Source organism: Cyclopterus lumpus, chromosome 13 (assembly GCF_009769545.1).
Source record: "Cyclopterus lumpus isolate fCycLum1 chromosome 13, fCycLum1.pri, whole genome shotgun sequence".
Lineage (NCBI taxonomy): Eukaryota > Metazoa > Chordata > Actinopteri > Perciformes > Cyclopteridae > Cyclopterus > Cyclopterus lumpus.
Genome location: NC_046978.1, coordinates 381,970 through 406,471, shown reverse-complemented (window position 1 = coordinate 406,471; position 24,502 = coordinate 381,970). Strand labels below are relative to the sequence as shown.

The 24,502-nt window shown below is 44.2% G+C and overlaps 1 protein-coding gene across 1 annotated transcript; it reads left to right on the top strand.

Moving 5' to 3' along the window:
• The first annotated feature begins 483 nt into the window (after positions 1–483).
• Positions 484–24,280, top strand: pid1 (phosphotyrosine interaction domain containing 1). The gene is made up of 3 exons (XM_034549290.1): positions 484–619; positions 9,618–9,764; positions 22,680–24,280. Exons 1-3 carry the CDS (start codon positions 590–592, stop codon positions 23,178–23,180), a joined length of 678 nt encoding a protein of 225 aa, XP_034405181.1. The 5' UTR covers positions 484–589; the 3' UTR covers positions 23,181–24,280.
• The last annotated feature ends 222 nt before the right edge of the window (positions 24,281–24,502 follow it).

Here is a 24,502-nt window from a genome sequence, read left to right as displayed (position 1 = left end):
GTGTGTAATTTAATGCTGTGCAGCATTCCGTTGTTGTTTTTATGTTTTTACAGAGCGTTTTGACTGAAATAACTGTAGAAAACCATGACGTCTGAAGCAATTTGCTATGGGTTGATTAGAGTAGTTTAAAGATGAGTAATTGTTGCTTTAAGTGAAAACCTGAAAATAAATGGTTGTTTTCATGTGGGGATTTAACATAACAGAATGCAGTCTCTTATCAAACTGCACACATGTCTTTAAGCTTAAACTTAAAACAGTTTACCCCACAGCATCAAAGCGGTGTGCCATTATCACGGCTGCACGTGTAAGCTCCTTTCTTCCTGAGGCTCACTACTTTGTCTTTCATGCGAACTCGATTTCCTGAAGTACCTGAAGGCAGCATCCAGAGAAACGACCAGACGCAGCAGGTAGCTCCACCTGCTGGTCGGTCTGATAACTGCAGCCAGGCGGAGCAACACATCCTTCATTACCGACCAGTCCAGATTGAAGGAGGACAGAGAGGCAATCCGTGAAGGCGAACAGATGTGATCCGGACTACGAAAAGAGAACACGTTGCAGTTAAAGACGGAGAACCTTTGAGACTGCGAATATGTGGCAACCCGCGTCGGAGCGATTGCAGGTAAGAACCCGGCGCGCGCGCGCCAGTGTGTGTGTGAAACGCTTATTGTCGACAGGCCAGCGGTAAATAAAGGGTTCAGCCGTGTGAACAGTCACTGAAACCCGCCGTGCTGTGCGTGGCTCCAGCCTGGAGAGACTTGCTCCGGAGCAGCTACAGATGTAGCGCCGTCTCTCGCTTCGGTTGTTAACGGTCGTCGGTTCGCCGCAAAGGTTCTAGGTTCTAAACAACCATCGTTGTTCTGTGCTGATCCCTCGTTCTCCGTGCTACGTTTAAATGCACCTCTTCACGTTATGCAAGCCGGGGTTGGGGGGGGGGGCACAGTGCAGTGCAACAACGTGCAGGTCCGCTGCATTCCTGTGCTTATCTACCGCTGAGGTTTCTTAAAATGAAGTATATTCTTGCAGTGTGTAAAAAGGGGCTTTTTGTTTGCCATGGGCCTGTTTCATTCAACATCACCGTTACCCTACAACTGCAGGCCTTCTCCTCCCGGTTGTCACTCTATCCCCCCCCCCTCCCCCTCCTGGTGTCACATCAGGATGCTTTAATCTACAGTTTACTCTTCATTCCCTGCTTGAAATCGCCCCCCACACACAAAAAGCAGCAGCAGCAGCAGGCCCTCGGTAAATAACCTGTCGCCTGCGACCTGTTAAGAAGCGGAGAAGGAAACACAACCCCACACACAGAGTTAATGACACGTAGTTTGATATCCAGGGGCAAGCCGTGCATCGAGACTGGCTTCACGTCTCCCGCAGACGTACATAATGCTCTCCAGATGTCGGCCTGCCGATCGCCTGCCAAGTGAACTTGCACAATCCCTTCTTATGCCCCGGCGTCAAGAAGATGGAATCACGTCTTATCTAAACCGAGAGTTACGGTGTTCACATGTGGGGTTGAGGAGGCGGCCGTCAGTGATCCCGTAAACACACACACACACACACACACACACACACACACACACACACACACACACACACACACACACACACACACACACACACACACACACACACACACACACACACACACACACACACACACACACACACACACACACACACACACACACACACACACACACACACACACACACACACACACACACACACACACACACACACACACACACACACACACACACACCTGCATGACCCGCCCGACTCTAAACATGCATAGAAACGTCCAAGTCATCGATGCTGTGATTTTCTGGATTGAACTGACTTCCTGTGTCTCGCTCAACAAGTGTCATTCAGTCCCCGCAGATCTCACATTTTCCGTCGCTCCTTGCTTAAGTCAATTTGGTTGCCGCACGTGAGTACGTGAATCATTCCAGTCACGCGCTCTGCCAACTACCCCGCACTAAACAGACAAATAGCATCATTGACAGTCACGTGGTTGCAAGGTTTAAAAAAAAAACTTGTTATTTTCCAGTCTCCAGCTGATACTTATTTATTCACAGGTCACAGTCTACCCATCTATCTATCTATCTATCTATCTATCTATCTATCTATCTATCTATCTATCTATCTATCTATCTATCTATCGCCCCGAGTAAAAACATAAGTTCACAGTATGTTTTTAGATTCAGGGCATTTTATTGACTTCAGTCCACCACATCCACACATGAGCGATGTGAACGTATTCAACCCTCCATGTTGTGCATCAGCGCTCCACTGGGTTCTCAACAGTTTATGGGGGTGCAGAATGCAATCGTCTCTGTGTGAATGAACACCTGAGAACTATTTGGATCCAGATTCTGAAACATTTGAATGTATAGAAGAGTAAAAGCAAGTCTATTCTTTAAGCTCAGAAGACCAGTTTACTTATCATTGGGAGAGCGACTCTGCCTGTGACACCAGTCGGAGGGTCTCTGAATGGAGCTTTCTGAAGTCTGAGTAAAAAAACATCAGCTTGGCCTAGTAACACAGGTTACTAGGCGGCATGGCGTTTGAAATACATTTAAGGGGAGTTCATTTATGTATTATGAGAAATGCAGGAACCAGATTTTTTAAAATGGCAAGGCTTGCTGGTGGAAAAATTCTGATGTGCTTGTTTAAAGAAATCGTACTTTTGATAACCACCACTTGGCTCACACCAGTTTACCTCCTGGTGGCCAGCTGTCGCTCAAAGTTAATAAACAGTTTTTGCATCGTTCTGCTGTCCACATCCAGAACGCGGCTGCTCGAGTCCTGACTAGAACCAGGAAATACGACCATATTAGTCCACTGCTCAGGTCTTTGCACTGGCTTCCTGTTGCTCAGAGAATAGACTAAAACAGCTCTGCTTGTGTACAAATCTCTTCATGGTCTAGCACCAATGTACATGTGTGACATGTTAGAGCCATATGAACCATCTCGGGCTCTGAGAAGCTCAGGGAGTGGTCTCCTGCTGGTGCACAGAGTCAGGACTAAACACGGTGAGGCTGCGTTTCACTTTTATGCTGCTAAAATTCTTCCAGAAGCTGTTAGACAGGCCTCAACTCTGACAATGTTTAAATCCAGGCTGAAAACAGTTCTATTTGACAACTGAAAGTATTTTATCTGCACTCTTCACTTTTAATATAATTAATTAATGATTATTTTTATGTTTTTATGGAATGATTTTATTTGCCTTTTTGGAATTTTATGTAGCTGTAAAGCACTTTGAATTGTGTACGAATTGTGCTCTAAATAAACTTGCCTTGCCACTTTAAAACTATGGAAGGCTGCATGACAATGGTTCACCAGATGGATTACTTTTGAGATGAATTTGAATCAACAAAGTCTGCCGAGGTTGTTCTATTTGTTTGGTAAACAGCAGAAACCCATATGAATTGCTGCTGGTCCATGTGCACTGCTCCTGGATCAGCAAACCAAAGGTTCCAGTTCAAAATAACTGTATGCGAATGAAAAAAAAACATCACAGTGAAAAGTGCTTCTAGAACGATAGCAATATCTGCCCATTGCCTGCTTTGTAACCGTGGCAACGGACATCCTTTCAGCTGGTACCTTCCACCTCATTTGGGTCAGAAATGGTGGGCTTTTCTCGAGCTGAAAGTGCAGCTAGAACGTACAAGTGTTTATTATCCTCTGTTTTGTTTTCATTCACGATGGCATTCGTCCATATTATTCTCAATTGTGCTGTCCTCTGTTGCCATAGCAACACCTGATGTCTTGCTGCATTTTTGTCTCACGCTCAGGCAGTGAAGAAGAGGAGGAGGAGGGGAAAGGGAAAGGGTTTGCGGGGGGGCTGAGGAGATGCAGGTCGGGGCTCGAGTTAAGCATCAGCAACGGCAAGCCGCTTTTATATTTACAATCGCACACGTTTCAGAAACTAAAGTGTGTTTGTTGCGATGCGATGTCTCGGTGTTGCGTCATGTTTTTTTTTCTTCTCTCCCTCAGTCCGTCTGTCTCTCCGTGTCCACTTCCCCATCCTCCCTACCTCTTCCTGACTACATGCCTCCATCAGTTTTTTGGGGGTCCTTCCTCCCCAGGCAAAGGCCATGTTAGTTCAACAGCAGATTGCACAATATGCAGTCGTCTGGACAAACACGTATACATGCAAGTGGGCAGGCGGGTTACACACACACACACACTTTCTTTTGAATATCTCGAGAACTACCAAAAGTGTTTTTTCGCTCGGTCAGCAGCTCTTCCTTTCGCTATGGTTTCCATAGAGTCACACACTTCATAACGTGTGTGACTCTGACAAACAGGGCTGAGCACACAAAAAGATGTTGACCTGACGGTGCAGTAATAGCTGACTGAGGTCAAAAATAGTAGGAATCAGCTGCTGTCTGGGTGTCTTCACTTTCTGCGGCCTCGGTCTGTCTGTCTCTCTTTGTCTGTCTGAGGTTGCTTTGTGGCCACAGCTATGCTGTTGAGACTGTGGCCTCGGTGGCAAAAGGAATCCAGGAGCAGGCTGGCACAAAATTCCCCATGGTTCCTTTCGACACTTTTTTGTTTCAACCAGCAGCATTAAACAAATTAATTTGATGAATTGGCAGAATCTCATGTTGGGTGGGTAGACGTGGGTAAACGTAGGTTGCGAAAGTTGGCTGCCGGATGACCTGAGAGGGTTCGTTGCTTCGTGCATCTTGTGGGCATACTATACACATGTAGACTGTTTAGGATGTTGCGGTGGGTTCATTGTTTACGTGCGAGTTGTTGATGTTTTTACTACCAGACAGAAATTGCCACCCCCAGGGTTTGAGGTTTGGGTACTTTAATACCCGCTTCCTCCTACAGACGTAACCCACCAATCACAACATCCGATCATTGACCTTCTTCCTCCGACACGCCCGTTCAGACATATTTCCTCTCATAAACTGTCCTAGGATCAGAGGGGGAGGCAGTAAACACATTGAGGGACAGCTTAGAAAGTTACACTGCCCAGTCCTTACCATGCAATGAACTTGAGGGGGTGCGTCCCACTTTTGGCTTTAGGTAACTGCCACCACATGCGGAGTGAGCCTCCCTCCTCCACAGCATATTCCTTCAACAGGGTTACAGAAGTGTTTGTGTGTATGAAGCCGGTTGTGAGTCCAGACTAACGCAGGTTTTTGTTAATCTTCAAAGTAAAGACATTGTTTGGAAAGGCATGGCTTGGCCTCGCTTTGAGGAGCACATTTATGAACCTTTCATTCTAGCCTCTGTGCTGTTTACTCACTCCCTGTTGTTCAGTAAACCTAACGTCTCGCTCCGCCTTTTAAAGAGACCATGTGGAGGTTCGGGCCACAAGTAGCACTATTGGACAACGTTTATGCGAGCATGTCTCCATTTGGTCAGTGTCTTGGTTTATTGCTGTCAGACCAATCAATAGCGGCAGTCAAAGGAAGGAATTGCATTCAACATACTTGTTGGACCTTGAGCACACACGCATGAACTTTTGTCGAGCAACACTAAATGCAAACAGAACCTTGTTGACAAGGAAACGCCACAGGGCGCCTTACGTTTGTCAGCTGTTTCAGGAGGAGAGACAGCGCAGCTCAAGGCGTGAAGCTTCGTGCTTGTCATGATTGGCTTCCTGTAGACCCACTGGGTTGTGGTGGTACAGGGCCACTTCGAGTCGGGGGTGCCCACACCAGGCTGCTGACAGTGATACAGAATATCCTGTTGACCTTTTTTGTATTTTATCGTGGAAATGAACAGCGCAAAGATGATGAGCTGATGCCCACCAGTGATGTCCTACTGTCTGTCTGTTGCCTTCTGCCAACAGACCTACAACATCTGGTACGGAGCTCTGCTCACTCTTTCATCTCCCAGCTAGCTACATTCTTTCCGCTAATGTTGTTGACAAAGTGTTTCGGTCTGGAGGTCTATGTTAAGCTCGGGAGCGGTTTGCGTATCAAAGGGGTGTGTTTTCTTTTCTGCATTATCATGCTCTTTAGACACAGATCATCTGTCCGTTGAGCTTCTAGTCTCTTAACATTGTTTCCAGCTGTTTCCTACTGTTTAGTCATGATCCCATCCCTGTAGCCTCTATTTTGTGTGTCTCGGTGGGCGTGGCAGAGGTCTGTTTTTACCCTGTAGTGCAGTGTCTTGCCATGAGGTTGACCCGAGAGCCTCTTCCCTGTAAGAATGCTCCCTCGGGGCGCTAACAGTTTAACTTACCATCTGTGACCTGCTAAGCTCATCACTGCGGGAGGCAAACTTTTCAAAGCCTGTCTGCTTAATTTTCCCCATGGACATGATTGTTCCAATTACGTCCTGGAATCACACATGTTGAAATGCGCAATTCACTATATTTTAATAGTTTTATAGCATGTGTACTTGTGTTGATGACACTTGTGATTTCCAACAGCAATCAGGGAAATACTTGGAGAGCAATCATTCAGAATTACCTGTCAGTCTGTGGGATTTGACCTTGGTCGTCGGTGCAATATCTAAACGTCAGCACGACTCACAGAAGGGGGAAAAAATGTGAGACCTATGTAAAAATTATTGCGGGATAAAGTTTATTGGAAGTACGTTTTTTAGGCAGATACATATTATATGAAACGTGAGATCCATAAAATAGAAATAACTGAATTGTTGCTCTGGTACTGTACGGCCAAGTTCCTTTTTATAGTGACTTCTTGGCGCTATACATGCGTGTTAATCACATGGGTCCCGGCAGCGATGAGTCGGTGTGGGTGCTCTTAGCGTTATAGTCGTGCTACTAAATACGAAGACCTTTTTAATGTTATGACAGTGAAGGTCATAACTAGTTTACAAATGACCCAATGGCTTGATTGAGTTTACAGCAAGTCTAAATATGTGAGGAGTGGAAGTAATAAAACGTAGAAAGTATACATAGTTAGTCGTAATAAAAAGATGTGTGGATTTAAAAAGACCCAGACTGGAGCTTTATCACAGATCATAACGAACAGCAAATTCTCAAAATGGTAATTGTAGGTTGATAGAAAGTAGAAAGTATCATAGTGCTAGAACTCAAAATAATGGTTTTGAGGTGAAGTTGTGCGCTTCATTGACTCGGGTATCAAATGCAGATCGACACAGACAAGGACATTCTTTAGAGTTGCTGTAAAAGGAAGAGAGAGTTGGGTGTCACTTACCAAACCTCTGGCAGAGTTGTGAAACTTTTAAAGATCCTGATATGTGTGGATTTTGGCAACCCATCACATTCCTCAGATAGTTGCTGAATTAAGCATTTTGTGTGTGTGTATAAGTAGTGTGAAGTCAAAATAAATTTGAGGGTGTCAATTGGATGTGGATTTTCAAAATATAGAGGCTTTCGCTAAAATCCATGTGTGGAGACCAGGCCCCCGAGAGTGATTGCTCAAGTGTCGCTCTTTAAAGAAGGTTCATAATCCTGAAAGGGGCCCATTATTTAGAGCTGTGTGGTTTTCTTGTGATAGCAGTCATTGTTTAGCATTTATGTCTGAAGTGTTTCGTAACCAACTCAAACCCCACTCGGTCTACGCCGCGCTGATGGTGGAGACGGGTCCAAGTTGAAGTCAGAAATAGAATCAACAGCAGCAGTAACTTGATGAGGAGACCATTGGGACTTGAGAAATAAAAAGACAACATTCAAATGCAGTGAAAATATTATGAATAGAATTCCAGCGTTACTCCACAAGCGGCCCTCCACTCAGGCCTTTTGCTCCTGGTGGGGGGTGCAGGAGTCGGGACGCACACCACAGCCCCCCCCACCCCACCCTCTCCGTATCGGAGCCAACCGCAGGAATGTGAGCCGCTGTCAGGAAGCTGTAAAGTGCTGACGCAGAGGTCAGCGAGCGTTTACACACATGTGGCTTTACTTTCACAACTCCATCTTGCATTTTCTCCCTTTCTCCTTCATCGGCTCATGTTGATTTTTTTTTTCTTGCCTTATCTTCCTCTGACCTGACAGCCCCCCCTTCACCCCTCTACCCCTTTTCTTTCTCAACGTGAAGGTTAGCTTGAAGGAGGTGAGCCTAGGGGTTTCTGCTCCAACAGGTTGGGTTGGAGGGACCTAAATTGGCCTTAAGTGTGTACGCACAATTTGAAAACCTTCTAATGATAATAATGGTTATGAGGACAATTCTAATATTGTTATTAATTGGGTAGCGGCTGCATAATATAGCCAAATGACAGGTATCTGCAGTCAGGCGATTGTTAATTTGTCCCGGGCAGAATGCAAAGCACCAACGCTCGGATTTTTGAATGAAATCTGTGTGAACATTTTGACAGAACAATGCAGCAGCGTAGAATATAAACTGAACACCGAACCTATTTCTTGAAGTTGATTGATTATGTTCTTCTTAGCTTTGCCAAACCAACCAACCCTGAAGATTGATGGTACCCTGTTTCACCTGAAAATGACGAGCATCTGTTACCAAAATGGACAGGTCCAACATGGAAAACAGCTTCTGAGGTGCCAAAGGGAGAGATACAAAGTGAATGGAAGCATTTGTAAACGTAGGCCTCATCTGTATTTAACAGGATAGCCAGTGTTCACTCTAAGACATATTCTGAGACTTAGAATAGATGACTAGAGAGTAGATGATGATAATAATAATAATAATAATAAAGGTGAGAAGCAAAGGGACTTGCATACAGGTACAAAGTAGAATGTTTCACATGTCGCCATCTTGTTTCAGCGTGTTTGCATGCTAGTGTTTGATGAGCAGTAGGCTGACGTCAATTGTTTTGCAGCTATTTGGTCCAAAGTATTTTAGGAATTTAAGATTTGACCTGATCGATGCCGCTAGATCATCAAAGTCATTATGGCTCATCCTCTGAGGACCATAAATATCGGTACCGTATTTCATAGCAGTCCATATTTCCATTTGACCATGTCGGCATAGCGTGGCTAAAAGGACTGCACGTTCAAGTCAAAGCAGGTAAACTGCGGGTAACGAATTCATATTAGAAATATCAGCATTATTGCCCATGCATAAGAAAATAGTTTCACCGACCAATTGTTAGTGCTGTAAGGTCTTTGATAGTTGAGGAGAGCAGCAGCAGACGTGCCATATGCCTGCGTTTCTTTTCCTTAGTTGTGGAAGTCCTGATTTCATTAGCTGCTCATTTCTGTCTTGACTGTATAGAAAAGCGCAGAAATTCCTCGGAGCCAGATCCACCATGTGGTTCTGCTCGGCTTCAGGAAACACTTGCCATGGACTCTAGTGTGAGAGCAGGCGGCTCTCCTCTCTTGTTTTTTCGGAGGTAGCGAGGGCAGAGCTCCCTTCATATTCCACTTTCAGCAGAAAAAACCATCTCACTCCCGGTCTTCATCTCCAGTTTTCACCACTCAGTAAATCTGGAATGCTCCTGCCTTGAATTTCATAAACGTTCAAACACAATCTCAAAACACGATATCCTGATGTCTTTAAACCATTTGAGTCATGAAATTGTTATAGAGCACCAAGTCTACCATCACATTTACACATATGAACTTTGAACTAAAATACCAATGTCAGGTCTCCAGCAGTGTTGACATGGAAACGACGAATGTTAACCTGTAGGCTTATAGTGGTCTGATACTGGTTGGACGTTTGCCTAAAGCACAGTGCGTATCTCTCTCTTTTCTCCATCAGCACTTTCAGACCATGCTGAAGACCAAGCTCAATGTGCTGACGCTGAGGAAGGAGCCGCTGCCCACGGTGATCTTTCACGAGCCTGAGGCCATCGAGCTCTGCTCCACCACTCCGCTCACAAAGGGCAGGACCCATGCTGGATACAAGGTAGGGTCACATGAAGGTGATAATCCCCAAATCCAGCCTTGCTCCTGGGCAGTAAATCTATAATAGCATTAATACCATAATCCAACTGTTTTTCTTTATTAATAAACTGTGTGTGTGTGTGTGTGTGTGTGTGTGTGTGTGTGTGTGTGTGTGTGTGTGTGTGTGTGTGTGTGTGTGTGTGTGTGTGTGTGTGTGTGTGTGTGTGTGTGTGTGTGTGTGTGTGTGTGTGTGTGTGTGTGTGTGTGTGTGTGTGTGTGTGTGTGTGTGTGTGTGTGTGTGTGTGTGTGTGTGTGTGTGTGTGTGTGGGCATATGAGTGTGTGCCATGTGCTCTGGCATGGGTGCCTTTTTTGTTTTCCTCCCCTTCCTGGCTGTGCGAAGTGTAATCCAATGAGCAGTTTGACTCGCAGCCTATTCTCTTTTCTCCGTCCTCGAAGGAGCTGGGGGCTGCAGATTTTTTTTAAACAGCCGCACACTCTTAATACACACGGCACCGACAATCCAAAGTAACCGATTGTGTCGCTGCCTTACAAGCGTTAAGTATAACAAATGGGCTTGAGAGGACCGTGGGCCCCTGTGAGATACTTCAAGTGGGTTTTGTTTGGAAGGTTAAATGTTGGCTTTGGTCACTTGCACTGAACCAACAACGAGCATATTGGAAAAGGACTGGAAGCTTTTCAACTAACTAAACTACACAATTAATATCAGGCTGTTTCCTCAAAGGGGGATATATCATGCTCATTTTCATGTTCATACTTTTGGGTTTCTACTTGAACCAGTTTACATGATTCAATGTTTAAAAAAAAGCTGTATTCACTTTGATTGTCTGCAACGCTTCATGTTAGCACCTGTCGCTTTAAGCACCCCCCCACACTCCTGAAAAGCCCGTTCTGCTCTGATCAGAAACGGTTTATTGCCAAGTAAGTTTGCACATACAAGGAAATTGGCTTGGTGACTAGTGCATAACAATAAATACAGTGCAAAAGAGACATAAGACATCATTTAAAAATAGAAATATTAACATTTGAAATGGAATAAACAAACAAATTAAGGGTACGTGAAGATAAGTCTGTTATTAAAGTTTGAGGCACTCCTGATACAACATGGAGGTGCAACATATCAAACTCCATGAAGAGGACCCGCTCCGTATATAAATAGAAACGGCTCATTTGAAGCTAACAAAAACACAACGATTCTTAGTTTCAGATACACTAAAGACAAACGTATTCATTAAAATCATTGCAAAGGAACACACCCCATGCGTTTTGGTTGGTTCTTTGTACACAAGCGCCAACACACACAGACACACAATCATTCACTATAAAACAGAAAAATGCAGTTAAGGGGCCAAAAAGTGCTGAGTCCTCATCTTCTTCCCAAAAAGTCGAAGTGAAAGTCAGTGAGAGGACCTTACTGGAAGAACAGGGAAGTTTGGTCTTCTGGGAAAGAGAAATAAGTTAACACACAGAGGGGGGGGAGGTAGTAGTTACTAAATCTTAAATACCAATATGATTTATAAAATGGGAACTAATGCTGCGATATTCCAAAATGAATCTTTAATCCAAAGAATTAAAATGAGGATATGTCAGGACACCGATCCCATTGTCCGTGGTGAGAGCTGACAGATGACAGCTTTGTTTCAAATGAACAAAACATTCCTCATGATGTGATATTGTTAAGCCGATGCGTTGTTTACTACAAGGCTTTGCACCTGCTCTTCCCCCTCATCCTCGTGTCTCTTAAAAGACAGCTGTTATCCTGCCTGCCATTGTTAAAGTATAAATCTGTTTTCACTGCATCTCCAACTTAATCCACACATAGACACCAGTGAAGATAAGACTTTCTCCTCATCTGGACTTGGTATCCCTCTCTGTCTAAATTAATCTCTAAATCCTAGCATCCACTCACTCTTCTGTACTCGCTGCTCTTTTCCAGCATTTCCGAGAATGTTGCCATGGATACCACTGCAGCTATTCAGCAGAATACCAGGAACACAAAAAAAATCCATTTGCCTCATCTGTCCGCGGCCTCCTTATATGCGAGTCTGTCTGCCTCGCCTCCCGCATCTGTTGGCTTGTGTAACTTCCTGTCTGAGTCACTACCTGCCTGTCTGCATATCTGTCTGCCCACCTGTTTCTGCCCCTCTGCTTCTACTGTTACACCTCAAAGAGACATTGTTTTATTTTCAAGCAAGCAAGCAAACATTATTTAGATAGCACACGTCTTTCGAGGTGGAAGCACAATGCGTGAGCAAACCCGCGGACGTTGCAGCCACAAACACTGTATTGAAAGTGTAAAGATAAAACATGAGTAAACCCAATTTTGCTCTTTTTGCACTCCTTCCTGCTTGGCTTGTATACGCTACGATGCAACATGCTACCACTTTGTACGCTTATGCAATGTTTTATAATCCCCTCTCTTTCATTTCTCCCTCTCTGCTTCACTCGGCCCCAGTCGTGATCCCCGTTTACAGGCAGGCAGGAAGACTGGCTGAGGCCTGCTGTCCCTCTGCCAAAGCTAACAGCCAGCAACAATGAAAGGCCACCTCTCATTCCCCGGCCCGGCCCGCTGCTGTCAAAGCAAGCCACTTCACATCCATTGAAAAAAATGGATTGGATTTTCCTTTTTAAGATGTGGTTGACAGTGATTAAGCTAATGAGTGTTCCCAGAACGTCACTAAAGTGCCTCTGTCACAGGAGGAAAAGTGTAAGTGTAAAACAAGTGGAATTATAGTAATGGCTAGTACAGAGCTTAGTTAACGTTATCAGTCACACCTTTGCTTTTCCCGTTGTGGCAAGACCAAATGTCTGCTGTGAAAAAGACAGTCAGCACTGCGTCTCCTACTTCTTCTGCTCGCAATTAAACCAAAACCAGTGATCAAGTGTGACTCTCCCACTGACGTCACTTACACTACCGTGTCTTTATCTAATCTCTCAGGCAGAGAGGCTGCTTGTCTCTCTGTACTTGGTATTCCGATGTCAGAGAGTGAGCTGGACGTACCGTCTGCTCCAGTGAACAGAGAACAGAACGCACAGTGATGACATTTAGATGATAAGCAGCCGGAGTGAGATGACCGGTGCTCCTAGTTCTCTGAAGAATGTGTGAATGTCTAATAGCGCCTTTGTATCAGTGATTCTCCTTTATATATTTATATATATATATATATATATATATATGTGTATGTGAGAGTGTGTGTGTTATTTTAAAATATTGTACAAGCTTTCCCGGGTTATTCCCTGCTAAACGAGGAACTCATCTAGTCTGATGTATGGCCTCAAGTGACGTCACTTGAGTCAGCCTCAGTCGGTGGATTTGTTCGACATGAGATAACATGATAATCATATGTCAAAGAAAATATAGGAATGTGCACATCTTACGTCGGTTACTTTTGTGTACCGTAAGTATAGATCAAAGTGGTGAAATGCGTGTTCTCACGCAGTCTGGGTTCAGGTTCAGGTTAACTCGTCTATTCTGCTTGTCCTGTTACTTGTCAGTGGAGGATCCGGACTGGGCAACAGTTCAGTGCTTGATCCTCGGCACCGGACAGTGAGACACAATGCCGTCTCAAGATCGGCCTTCAACGCCTTCGCTGTTATCTCCACGGTGGGAGTCAGCCATTTAAAACATTTCCAGACTAACTTCCACAGGGCTCCGGAGCTCAAGCCTTTTCTCTGTGTTTCTTTCTTACGCGTTAGAGTTCCAGTTCCAGTGCCACTAAAATGTTCTGTGTTTACACTGGTGTGACTAGAATCACGACGGCCCGATAAACACATGACGTCTCTGGTGTGAGTATGTATGTGTGTGCTCGGGCCTCCGACAACATCTTTGCAGCGTTGCACAAAACTTTCTCTGTGCAAGAAATCTGGACTAGATGAGCCACCGCGCGCTCCGGAGGCGGATCCCGGCGGGCCGGCTGCGGCGCTCATGTACGGCAGTTACAGTTTTTCTATTTGCTTTGACCAAAAAAAAAAAGCTCTTTGATACACTTTCATTTTTCGCGTTTGCATTGCAAATTTGTCTGCGTGAGGCCATACTTTGTGGCCAGGAATAGAAAAAGTAACTACACCAGTGTCACTAGAGTGGAAAGTTATTTGTTTAAGCTGAGACATATTTTATTGCCATCATTTGGAGTATGAAGAATCTACCCATATGTATGGAAGGGGCTGGGAATGTGAAAGCTTCTTTCATATACACTGAGGTGCTCTTGTCTTGACTTACAGTGAAACACTCAGTCTCTGTTTTGTGCTTACACACACACACACACACACACACAGCATCGTCATCTCACCGCGCAACACAAACAGCACTTAAAAAAAAGAAGAAGAAAAAGCCCTCATCCATCTTTGCATGCCGTGGCAAGCGGAGCCAGCTGCACTGTGCTGATTCAATACGTTTAGAGGAATGTTAACAACCTCTTCAGGAATGCTGCATTCCCAAGCAGCGCATTCCCAGTTATGCTGCGGGATCCAGACGCAGGGGCCTCCTGAAGGAGAACATCAGGATAACCTCCACCAATGCTTTATTTTCGGGTCAGTACTTTACATTTATTGATATTTTGGATGTTACAAAATCCCATAACGTTTTATTTTTTTTACACAAACATATAAAACACATTATTTTGTACAAATCCATAATAATATTTTTACTCAATAACATGTTCTTATTGTATTCCTGTGCACCATGAATAAAGCCACAGCCAGGAGACATTAAGCTTAGCATTCAAACTGGAAATTGGGGGAAACGGCAAGCAAGTTGGACCGTTTCTTGACCAGGACCAGTAACATACCATCCCATTCCCAGAAATGGATTAAACCAATCATATATAACTTGTTAATTAGTGTGATGTATCGGTGCTGGTCGGTAGGTTACCCTTGGACGTAGCGGTTTCTCCTGTTTCCAGTCTTAGTGCTCAGCGAAGGCTGTAGCTTCATATTTATTGTAAAGACATGCGAGTGATATCGGTCTTATTATCTTAACTCTTGGCAAGAATCTTAATGAGCAAACTTCCTTATAAAAATATGCTTCTAAGCCTTATGCATGAATGTGCTCAAATGTTGATCCGCATAAACGTGCCATAGGCCACTAAGTTATAAGCTTCCTTTCGCACGCTGTTAATACCAGGTATTTCTTTTACTTTTGGCAAACAACATAAGATCACCACTGCCAGATACAAGCCCACGATGTTTCCAAATAGTCAGACATTTAGTCATGAACAAAAACAACCGTATTTTCACACTGACATCTCCTCTCGTGCCATTTGGAAAAGAACACAAACTTTTACTGTTCGGAACAAATGAGGGGCAAGAAAAAAAGACACGGATTGAGAGATAGGCGGCTTGTTTTGTCTGCACCACCAGTGTGTCCTTGGACCGGCGTCTGGGAGAGGAGTTCCAGAAGTGTAGCCGACTGTTTTGTACCTTCACATTACAGTCTGTTCCCAGATCAGATCCAACAGGACCAAACTCAACAAGTGCCTCCTTGTTCTGCTCTCAGTCCCTCTTCCTGTCATCTCAGCCCCTTTCTTCTTCTTCTTCTTCCTCCTCCATGTTCCCAAAGCCTCTCCGTAGGGACAGGTATCTCCTCAAAGATTCCTCTCTCTTCCTCCTCCTCCTTTTCCCATACCTCCTCCTTATTTCTTCCCATCGCTTCCCTTTCTCTGCTGATAGTCGAACCAGCTGTGGCTCCAGCCGCACAGCTGCCCAATCTCTGCTCCTCTCATACACACACACACACACACACACGCACACACACACGCACGCACATACCTTTGTGGTTACACACAAATAAGTCTCGAAGGACACAGACAGACACATAGACTGTGTGTGTGTGTGTGTGTGTGTGTCCAGGATGTTCCTGTCTCTCTTCCCACAGGCTCTCTTGCTGCGCTGCGGATGTTTTCTCTGTCTTATCTGTGCATCCCTCGCTTTCTTCTGTCCTCCTTTTGATTTCAGCTGCTTTCCGTCGGCCTTGCTCTCGATCTGTTTACAACAACTTTCCCTCCCCGTCTCCCCCTCGCTGCACGTGTGTCTGCTTCTCTTTTGTCATGCCCATCGTTGTGGTTTTTTTAAGGCATTGTTGAGTTTGTGTGTCCTCATCAAATGAATGCCTTATTTATTATGAAACACAGGGAGCATTGTTACTGGCGTGTGCTTAAAGGCGGGTTTTTTAATGAGTAACAGTCGCAGAGACAAGTTAATCATCCAGCATGGATACTGGACGTATTTGCACAACCTCCCTGATGATTGCCATACATTGAACTAAAGCGATCACTCACAACCTTTTTTTGCTTGTCTCCCAGTAGAATCAAGCAATATCTACTTGTAAACCCAGAGAACAGGTTATTATGAGCAGTTCAATCACAGAGGTTTTTTTTCTTTGGCAGATTGTTCATCCTAAGGATATTAAGAGGCCCGTGTAGAGTGCAAGGTGTGGGCATATAAGTAACAGCATGATATACTTTTTTTATATTTAAGTGGATATACAGTATGTCTTTTTTTTCCTCTTCATTATCTGTCAATTACAATCTACAAAACTGCAAATAATTGGATTTTTTAAACTTGTTTTTTGTACAGGTTAAACATACAAGATATTTAGAGATTTTAAGAGATGCCGGTAGGTGGGTTTGTGAACTGTCCCCTTGTTTCCAGTCTTTGCACTAAACTAATTTAGCCAGCTGCTGACAGTAGCTTCATAAATACAGCCTGCAGACATTTGAGTGTTTTCAATCTCCTCATCTAACTCTCTGCAATGAAGCAAATAAGCGTGTTTCCCAACGTTGTTTCTTTCAACTTCTTCCAGGACACAAAGACAAGTTAGCAAGGCGACCAAGAACTAGTATATCAATGACTTGAGCTCGCAGGTCGGACAGATCCCCAATATAATGAGAGAGAGAGAGAATAGAATAGGAATATCTTACATAAACATCATCGGTAATGGCGGCCACATGTCTCACCACACATGCAAATGTTTAAGCACGCTCCTCCCCTCCTCACATTCACAAACACTTGGACTCCATCTCTTTTGTTCTTGCCCATGTCCTACGAAGCAGGTACACGTACACGTAGTTCCTAGTCTGCAGCAGCGATCCAGTGTGTAGTTTAAATGTCAACCTCCCTGCCGCCTCACTGTTTTTCTGTCAATGTTTGCTCCATTTCACTTCGTAGCATTCCTCCCTCGCAGCCCCCCCAAGGCCGTCGGTCCTGTAACTGATCTTTACTTCTGTCTTCATATGGAATCAATATTTTCCATTCGACGTGGTAACAATGTTCACAGTTAGCTGAGGGGATGTGAGGATAGAGTTGAGGTGATGGGGAGGGGAGAAAACAGATGCTGGGAGGGAAACTGTCTGAAAGAGATGGAGAGAGTTGAAGAAAGATAAGACAACAGACATTCAGAGATGATGGGGGAGAAAGAAGAGAAACACATGGAGAGTTAAAACAAAGGGGAGGACTCTGGAATGATTTAAGCCGCCTGTCTGACTCGCCAGCACTGCGACGACTGGTGAGCAGGCGGAGAGCAATAGATGTGTTCTGGTCTGGGACGGATGGACTCACGTATCAGTTTTAGTCCGAGCTTGAGTGGTTTGCTTCACAAACACTGACTCATGCAGTGAGTCTGTACCGTTTTGGCTTGGAGAGCCTGACTGCAGCTCGCTTCTGCGCTCGACCTGAATCACGACGCCTCCCCCGGCCGGACAATTTAAGATGATTTCATCAAAACCTGTAATTTGTTCACACACTGTAGCGGTTAAAAGTCCCACACTAACTCGTCTCAGACTTCCAGACACACGGATTGTTCACTTGTGCTTCGGTGAGCTTTTGAACGCGGCTGCTTTGAGACCTTGTATTTCATGGAGGTATTCAGTTGCAGTCCGAAGCTCGATCAAAATGTGGGCTTTCTGTTTTGATATGATTACCCACATACCTCGCTGGCGTCTTTCTGTGAAATCTTCCAGAATGTTTGCCGACAAACCAAAATGAGATACAGTCAATGTATCGTACCGCTCCGGCAGTCATGGTGTTTGTTCAGTGTTATTCTATCGGAGGGTTTGGTTTGAAGTCTCAACATTTAGTTTTTCAAAAGGAAGAATTTACTTCTTTTTTTTCAATTAAGTATCAAAGCAATTTCTCCATTTTGAATCAAATTTCATATGAAATGTCAAGTCTGCTTGGCCGTATTTCTGTTGTTGTCTGCCAGATTGTCTGCCTTTTTTATTCTGTTTCTTTCTTTTCAAGTTTCAAGTTTTGATTTTTTTAGGTAGTTTCCATGTACATCTCTCTGCCAATTCAAAATATCCAAAAATTCACAAAATTGGCTCTAGTGAAGGTGAAAAAAAAAAGAAGTAAAAAGGGGAAATAAACAAATGTCTATCTGCCCTGCACAAACTGCAGAACTAGAAAATCAGATTTGTTGTGTAGAACTTTACCGTATCCCCCCCTGGCTGTTTTCCTTGATATTGCATCACCCAGCTTTGATTTATTACCCTAAAGCAAAAAGACAACAACTGTCCAGCTGATCTTCACCTCTTCCTGACAGCATCTCATGTCTTGTGATCCCTGACAGTCTCAACAATACTTTCCCAAAAGGGTCCCTTAGGTTTTGCTTCATGACAGCATACTCTCTTATGATGTTAGTGGAGGCTAATTCAGTGTGACGGACTTTCTTTCGCAATAGATGGCAGCAGGAACACTTGTGTGTATTTTTCTTTTACTGGACTTCTATGGGGTCTAATGGACTGAAGGACGTCACGGGTCAAGTCATATTGTATTAAGGACAACATCACTGCTGCTTCAGCTTTCCTGCAAGGGTCCCACTCGTCTATGGTTTGCGTATTCCCACGAAGGAAAGCAACAGCTCAACAAAAAACATCCATGCGACGTGCTGGGTGAGCGGATCTTGTCTCTTACCGTTCCTCGGGTTATAAATGTGTGTATTTCAATGGCACCGGTCTAGTTCTACAGCGTTGTCACTCTACGATCTAACAACGATCTAGTTTATGTCCATCATGTCAGCTCTGGTATTTCTTCCTATGGTCACGGTGGTTCTGCCCAACGGCCAAACAGTTCCAGTGTTTCACATGGATTGGATTAACGGTACACGCATTAATGACATACAACTACGAGTCACAGCTGTCATTTGTGCCAAATATAATTTACACGTGAAAACCATGAATACATTTGAACATGAATGCTTGGCAATATACTGGTGGTTATTTGTCCACATGTTTTGTCTACCCATCGGCATTAATCAGCACCCAAACCAAATAAACTCCACATTTAGTTTCACGTTTAGTGCGTCTGTGTGTTCAAACATTCAGCTTTCCTTATAGAGATGCTATGTTCTCCTACAGACCCGTTTAATACCAGGTGTAAATAGGCTCAGTGTCTTAGCCCCGAAGGAAATAATGTCCGTACTGTTGAAATGGCTGATTCAAAAAACTGCAAACTATAAAAATTCAGCCAAGTTCAGAGCTTTTAGTGGTGTATCTGTTTTGTCTTCTTTTATGAACAGCCTTATAAGCAGTTTTGTTTTTTTTCAATTTCAATCTGTCCCTCATCTTTCTGCTCAGGCAATGTAACAATTTCCTCTTCAGCTGAATGTTTGCTTTGAGGAAACAAACTCTAAATGTTTGCTCAGTCTGGTGTCCTCCTCGCTTATCACACACACACACACACACACACACACACACACACACACACACACACACACACACACCTACCAGTTTTATATTCGTTCATTTCATTTTCTTTCTTGGCTTGAAACGTTGATACTTGGAGAGAAATTCAACATTCAGCCCAAACAGTTACAAATGTGCCAAATCCGGCCAGTGTATTTAGTTCTTTATCAAAGACAAACATTTTCACTTTTGGACTCAACCAAAACCACCATCTTCCTCCTTTTCATGCCCGTCTCTTCTTAATTTTTACTTTCCTTAATATTTTCTTTGGATGATCAGAGAAAGCTTTCAGTATTTATTGTACAGTTACAACTATAGTGGATACGCCAGTCACTAATGATTGGTTTTGGGGAAAAAAACCTAATCTTTCGCTTGGAGAAAAGAAAGCAACATCAGACTGAATTCAGTTTAGATAACGAGCAGCTGCAACTCTTTATCTTGGCTCTTTTTCCCCAAATTGTGAACATGGTTTATTAACTAGATCACTTCCTAATTGTCTCACACCAAAGACAGTAGAGCAGACATGTATAGATTGTGAGAAAACATGAACAACCTTTTTGGCCAACTCCCAGCCGCTGTAAGAGAATAAAACCTGGCACTGGTAATCGGTAGAACCGATCGCAGTTTAGTAACTTAATATCAAAATTGGAGAGACAGAAAAAAGAAGTGCACAATGACTCTTTATTGCTGTTTGACACACAAACTGTGGGCGGTGGATTTATCTTGGCGTCGTCGTTGGATTTGTTGGCTTGCTGAGTGACTGACCACCTTTTGGCTGCGAGACGGTGTCGGTGTGGTCGACTAGCAAAAACCGCCCCTACCTCCAGGCTGCTCCGGCAGACCTGTGGTACTCGGCTAAATGGTGGATCGGGTGCAAAGGCTGTATGTCCCACCCCTGCGGTCACCACTAATGAAAACAAGGCCTGAGGAGGCAGCTGCTTTCACCTCCTGGATCTCTTACTGTTGCCGATAGGAAACTGGGAATCCATGTCATGTTGCTCTGTAATCAGGGTTTACCAGGGCCTAATCCACCATAGTCATAGCATACCAGTTCTGCAGATACTACACATGCTGCTTTAGAGCATGTGTCTTGTGACTGTCACAGGAAATATTTTACATTGCCATTGGTCCAGTAATGCTACCTCTGACACTATCATCTCTGATGTTGGCATTCGATAATATTGTTGCTTGTGTTGTTAATATATAGCTTTCAGGCTTTATAACTTATCTTATTTTTCATAAATTGGCCTTGAAATAGGTGTGTAACATTTCTGTAATGTATTAATAAGTGAGCGTTAGTGGTGTTGATGTATGTATTTATTTCAATCTTTGGACAGTACATTTGTTTTTTGTTTCTTTTGCTTTCCATTTCTCATTAGCTTCCTCTGTCTCCCTCTATTTGTCTCCATTCTTTTCATTTACTGTATTTTTTTTTTAATTTAAAGAATCTTCTACTTCTTTCATGCATGTGTGTGTTGGTAATTACGAGTTTTTGTGTGTGCGTGACTTTACAAACTATTTTGGCAAGACACTACATTTCACTTCGATTTCAGGGCGTCCTTTCCAAAGATATTGCTGCCGGCGTCGGTTTATAAAATGTTTTTTGCAGCTTAAATGCTACACCTGCCCTACATAAGACTTAGCTGCCTGTCCAACCAAGAGGCTGGTCTGAGTGACTGGCTGACTGTTCTCCGTGCTTACCCTGAAAGATCCCATTCAGTGAAAACCAGAGCAGTAAATGAGGGCCGGCAGACTAAACCAAACTGAAAGAAGAGTTCGTAGTCACGTGTTGATTTAAAATGGGACAAGGAGCGACTGCTTTGTGTCGTTTTCTGGTGCTTTATGTCTGTCTGGCTTTGGTAATTGTTGATCTGCTCTGTTCACTTGCTGTTGTTGAATAATAAATCGCAGAGAACTCAAAAAGACTTGTAGGTAATAGTGAACATATCTGAAGGGAATAGTGTTCTCGATAACCTCTCCGACTGGCTTGACATTGACATATGTGCATTGAGACATGAAGGAAGCAGGTCCCATCTTTTATAAATGATTCAGACTGTTGTATGATACACATCTCTCCTTTTAGTATTCCCGCTTATCATTGCGCTCATGTTATCTGCAGCCTTGTGTGCTGCACATCAGCCAGCTGTAATGAACTCATGAGAGGAGTATTCCCCTGCCCCAGTATAAACACAGACAGGAGTAAAAACTCTCCTAGTGTTTGACTCGTAGCATGCTCCTCCTCTGTGTATTTTCATCAAGCTATGAAGAACACCATGAAGAGAACGTGCACAAGTCGGCCATTATTGCTGGAGCGCTCTTGATTTGGTCACCTTCCCATAGAAAACTCCAGCTTTGTTGACTTCTTAACTCTCTCTCCTGCTCTCCCTCTCTATCTCCTCAGTCTATCGCTCTTCTGGTATGCAGTGTCATTACTATTGGATTCTATGGTCCTTGTTGCAGCGACAGCTTTTTTTTTTCTCTCTCTTTGGGAAATAGCAAACAAACAAACATCCCTCTTCATGTCAGCACAGTCAGTGTCAGTCAGTGTCACACACACAACAGGGCTGAAATCATAAAAGGCTATTATCATCACTACAGAGAGAATGAACGCACCCCAGGTTGATTAACCTAAAGATGTATATGAATAGAGGAATACTTACTGTATGAGGTGACTTCAAATTTGAAATGCGTCCACTCTTGATAAAGACAAAGACCTGTTTAGTAGTGATCTGGACTATTCTGGACCCTGGTAACAGCTTTCACATTGCATGGCATTGGCGTCTGATGAAGCTGAACATGCAGACATTGATTCATTGCAGAACTGTTGGGGCTGATGGGTGAATGTTCCTTTCTATATATACAAATATATGAGGCCAGATCAGCCCTATTATTTCACTTGAATGTCCATTTTAATTGTGGTGTTGCTCAGGGGACTATTCTCGGCCCACTGTTTTCAATTTGCTTCTTTCGGCTCAATCAGGCAAGAAAGTCTCTCAAAAGTGGTCATTTTTGTGCCCTCCAGATTCTCATAGTCCTCGGCTGGTATTGTCCCTGTGTCTTTTCCTTTTGACTTTGTAAAGAAAAGTGCTTTATAAAAAGTCATAATAGGGCTCTTTCAGTATGACAGGGAGCAGTATCATTTGTAATTATTCTACGGTAGCTGGATCTCATTTTAGTGTTTGTTAAACGTGACGTTGTGGAAAGGACCAGTCTAATAGTATCTGTGTGTGTCTTCCTACAGGTGGCCTACCTGGGTAAAGTGGCGATCTCCGGGACCCAGTTTCTGTCGGGCTGCACAGAGTCGGCAGTGGTGGGTCTGGTGGAGGGTCGTTCCCTCGCCCACCAGCAGGGCACCTACCCCGAAAGCAACTCCCTGCTAGAGATCCGTCCCTTCCAGGTGCGTCTTCACCACCTGGATGAGCACGGCGAGGCCTCGGTAACCATGGACACCTACCAGGTGGCACGGATCGCTTACTGCACGGCCGACCACAGCGTCAGATCCAACGTATTTGCCTGGATCTACCGGGAGATCAACGACGATCTGTCCTTCCAGATGGACTGCCACGCTGTTGAGTGCGAGAGCAAGCTCGAGGCCAAGAAGCTGGCGCACTCCATGATGGAGGCTTTCCGCAAGACTTTCCACAGCATGCGCAGCGACGGACGCATCCACAAGAGTGGCTCGTCAGACGACTTTGCTGAGGACTCGTCCAGCCCTGAAGACTCGACCCCAGACGACGGTTGAACTGGAACTCGCCTAAACTCCCGATGCCCATCCTAACAGAGCGAGGGGGTTACTGGAAGGATGGACAGATTACCTGCTCTCTCTCTCATTCTCCCCCGACCACCCTTTCTGTTGCCAATTTGGAACAAAATGAACTGACCCTGTGAACCAACACGTCCAGTATAATGAAGTAGCTTTTAAATACTGTAAAGGGAAGGTGTATGAAAAAGGAGTTACAAAAGACTCACATTTACATCCAGGGATATCAAAGTGCTGCCACTTTGAATGAATGGCCCTCAAAGACCCTTTGGGGTCCTTCTCAAGCACCTCGGTAAACGCCCTCCAGAGATTGACTCGACAGTTCCATCTTTATTTTCAACCACTGTGTCACACCTGCACTCAGCAGCGACAGAGTTTAGTCCCTGTTCTTCTGACCCCAGCTCATGACAACCTACTGCTACTCTTGCCATGGAGGGACCCAGCAGAAATAGGCCTGTGACTTATTTCGGGGTCCCAACCCAGAGTTTATGAGACTGTTGGAGCACATAAATTCTTTAGATGTTTAATTATGTGGATCTCTGTTACAATGCCTTCGACCTTGGTAATAGCAAATTAGGATGTGAAAGAAAAGATAAGCCTTTAAGCACTATTCATATCATCACTATGGTACCTTAGTCCAACCCCGAAATTATTTGCCGGCATGGCTGTTACTCGTGTGGACAATGGAGCCCGAGCTTCTACAGCTGTCTCTGTTTAATAGGTACTTAAAGATTCAGAGTATTCGTATGGCCACCGGGAGAATATAGGTGCTACATAGATGCTACATTTTAGAAGTTCTCACTGGGCTGAAAGCCTGGGACAGTCTGCGACACCTTAATCATCCACTTCTGTTTTGAGTATACCAAAATTCAGGCTGGATTCTGCCTGTCAGATTATGTGCCTCACTTTCCTCTCACATTAGTTTGGTCTCTTACCCAGGTCCCCGTGTGGCCATGTGTGCGTGCCAACCTTCTTTCTTTTTTCTTTTTTTTCTGTGTAGGTGTAATTACTTACTTCTGTACTTTGTGTATATGAATGTACACATCAATGAGTGTGTGTGTGTGTGTGTGTGTGTGTGTGTGTGTGTGTGTGTGTGTGTGTGTGTGTGTGTGTGTGTGTGTGTGTGTGTGTGTGTGTGTGTGTGTGTGTGTGTGTGTGTGTGTGTGTGTGTGTGTGTGTGTGTGTGTGTGTGTGTGTGTGTGTGTGTGTGTGTGTGTGTGTGTGTGTGTGTGTGTGTGTGTGTGTGTGTGTGTGTGTGTGTGTGAAGGAGTAAAGGTGAAGGGAGGAGGAAGATTTAGGGGGAG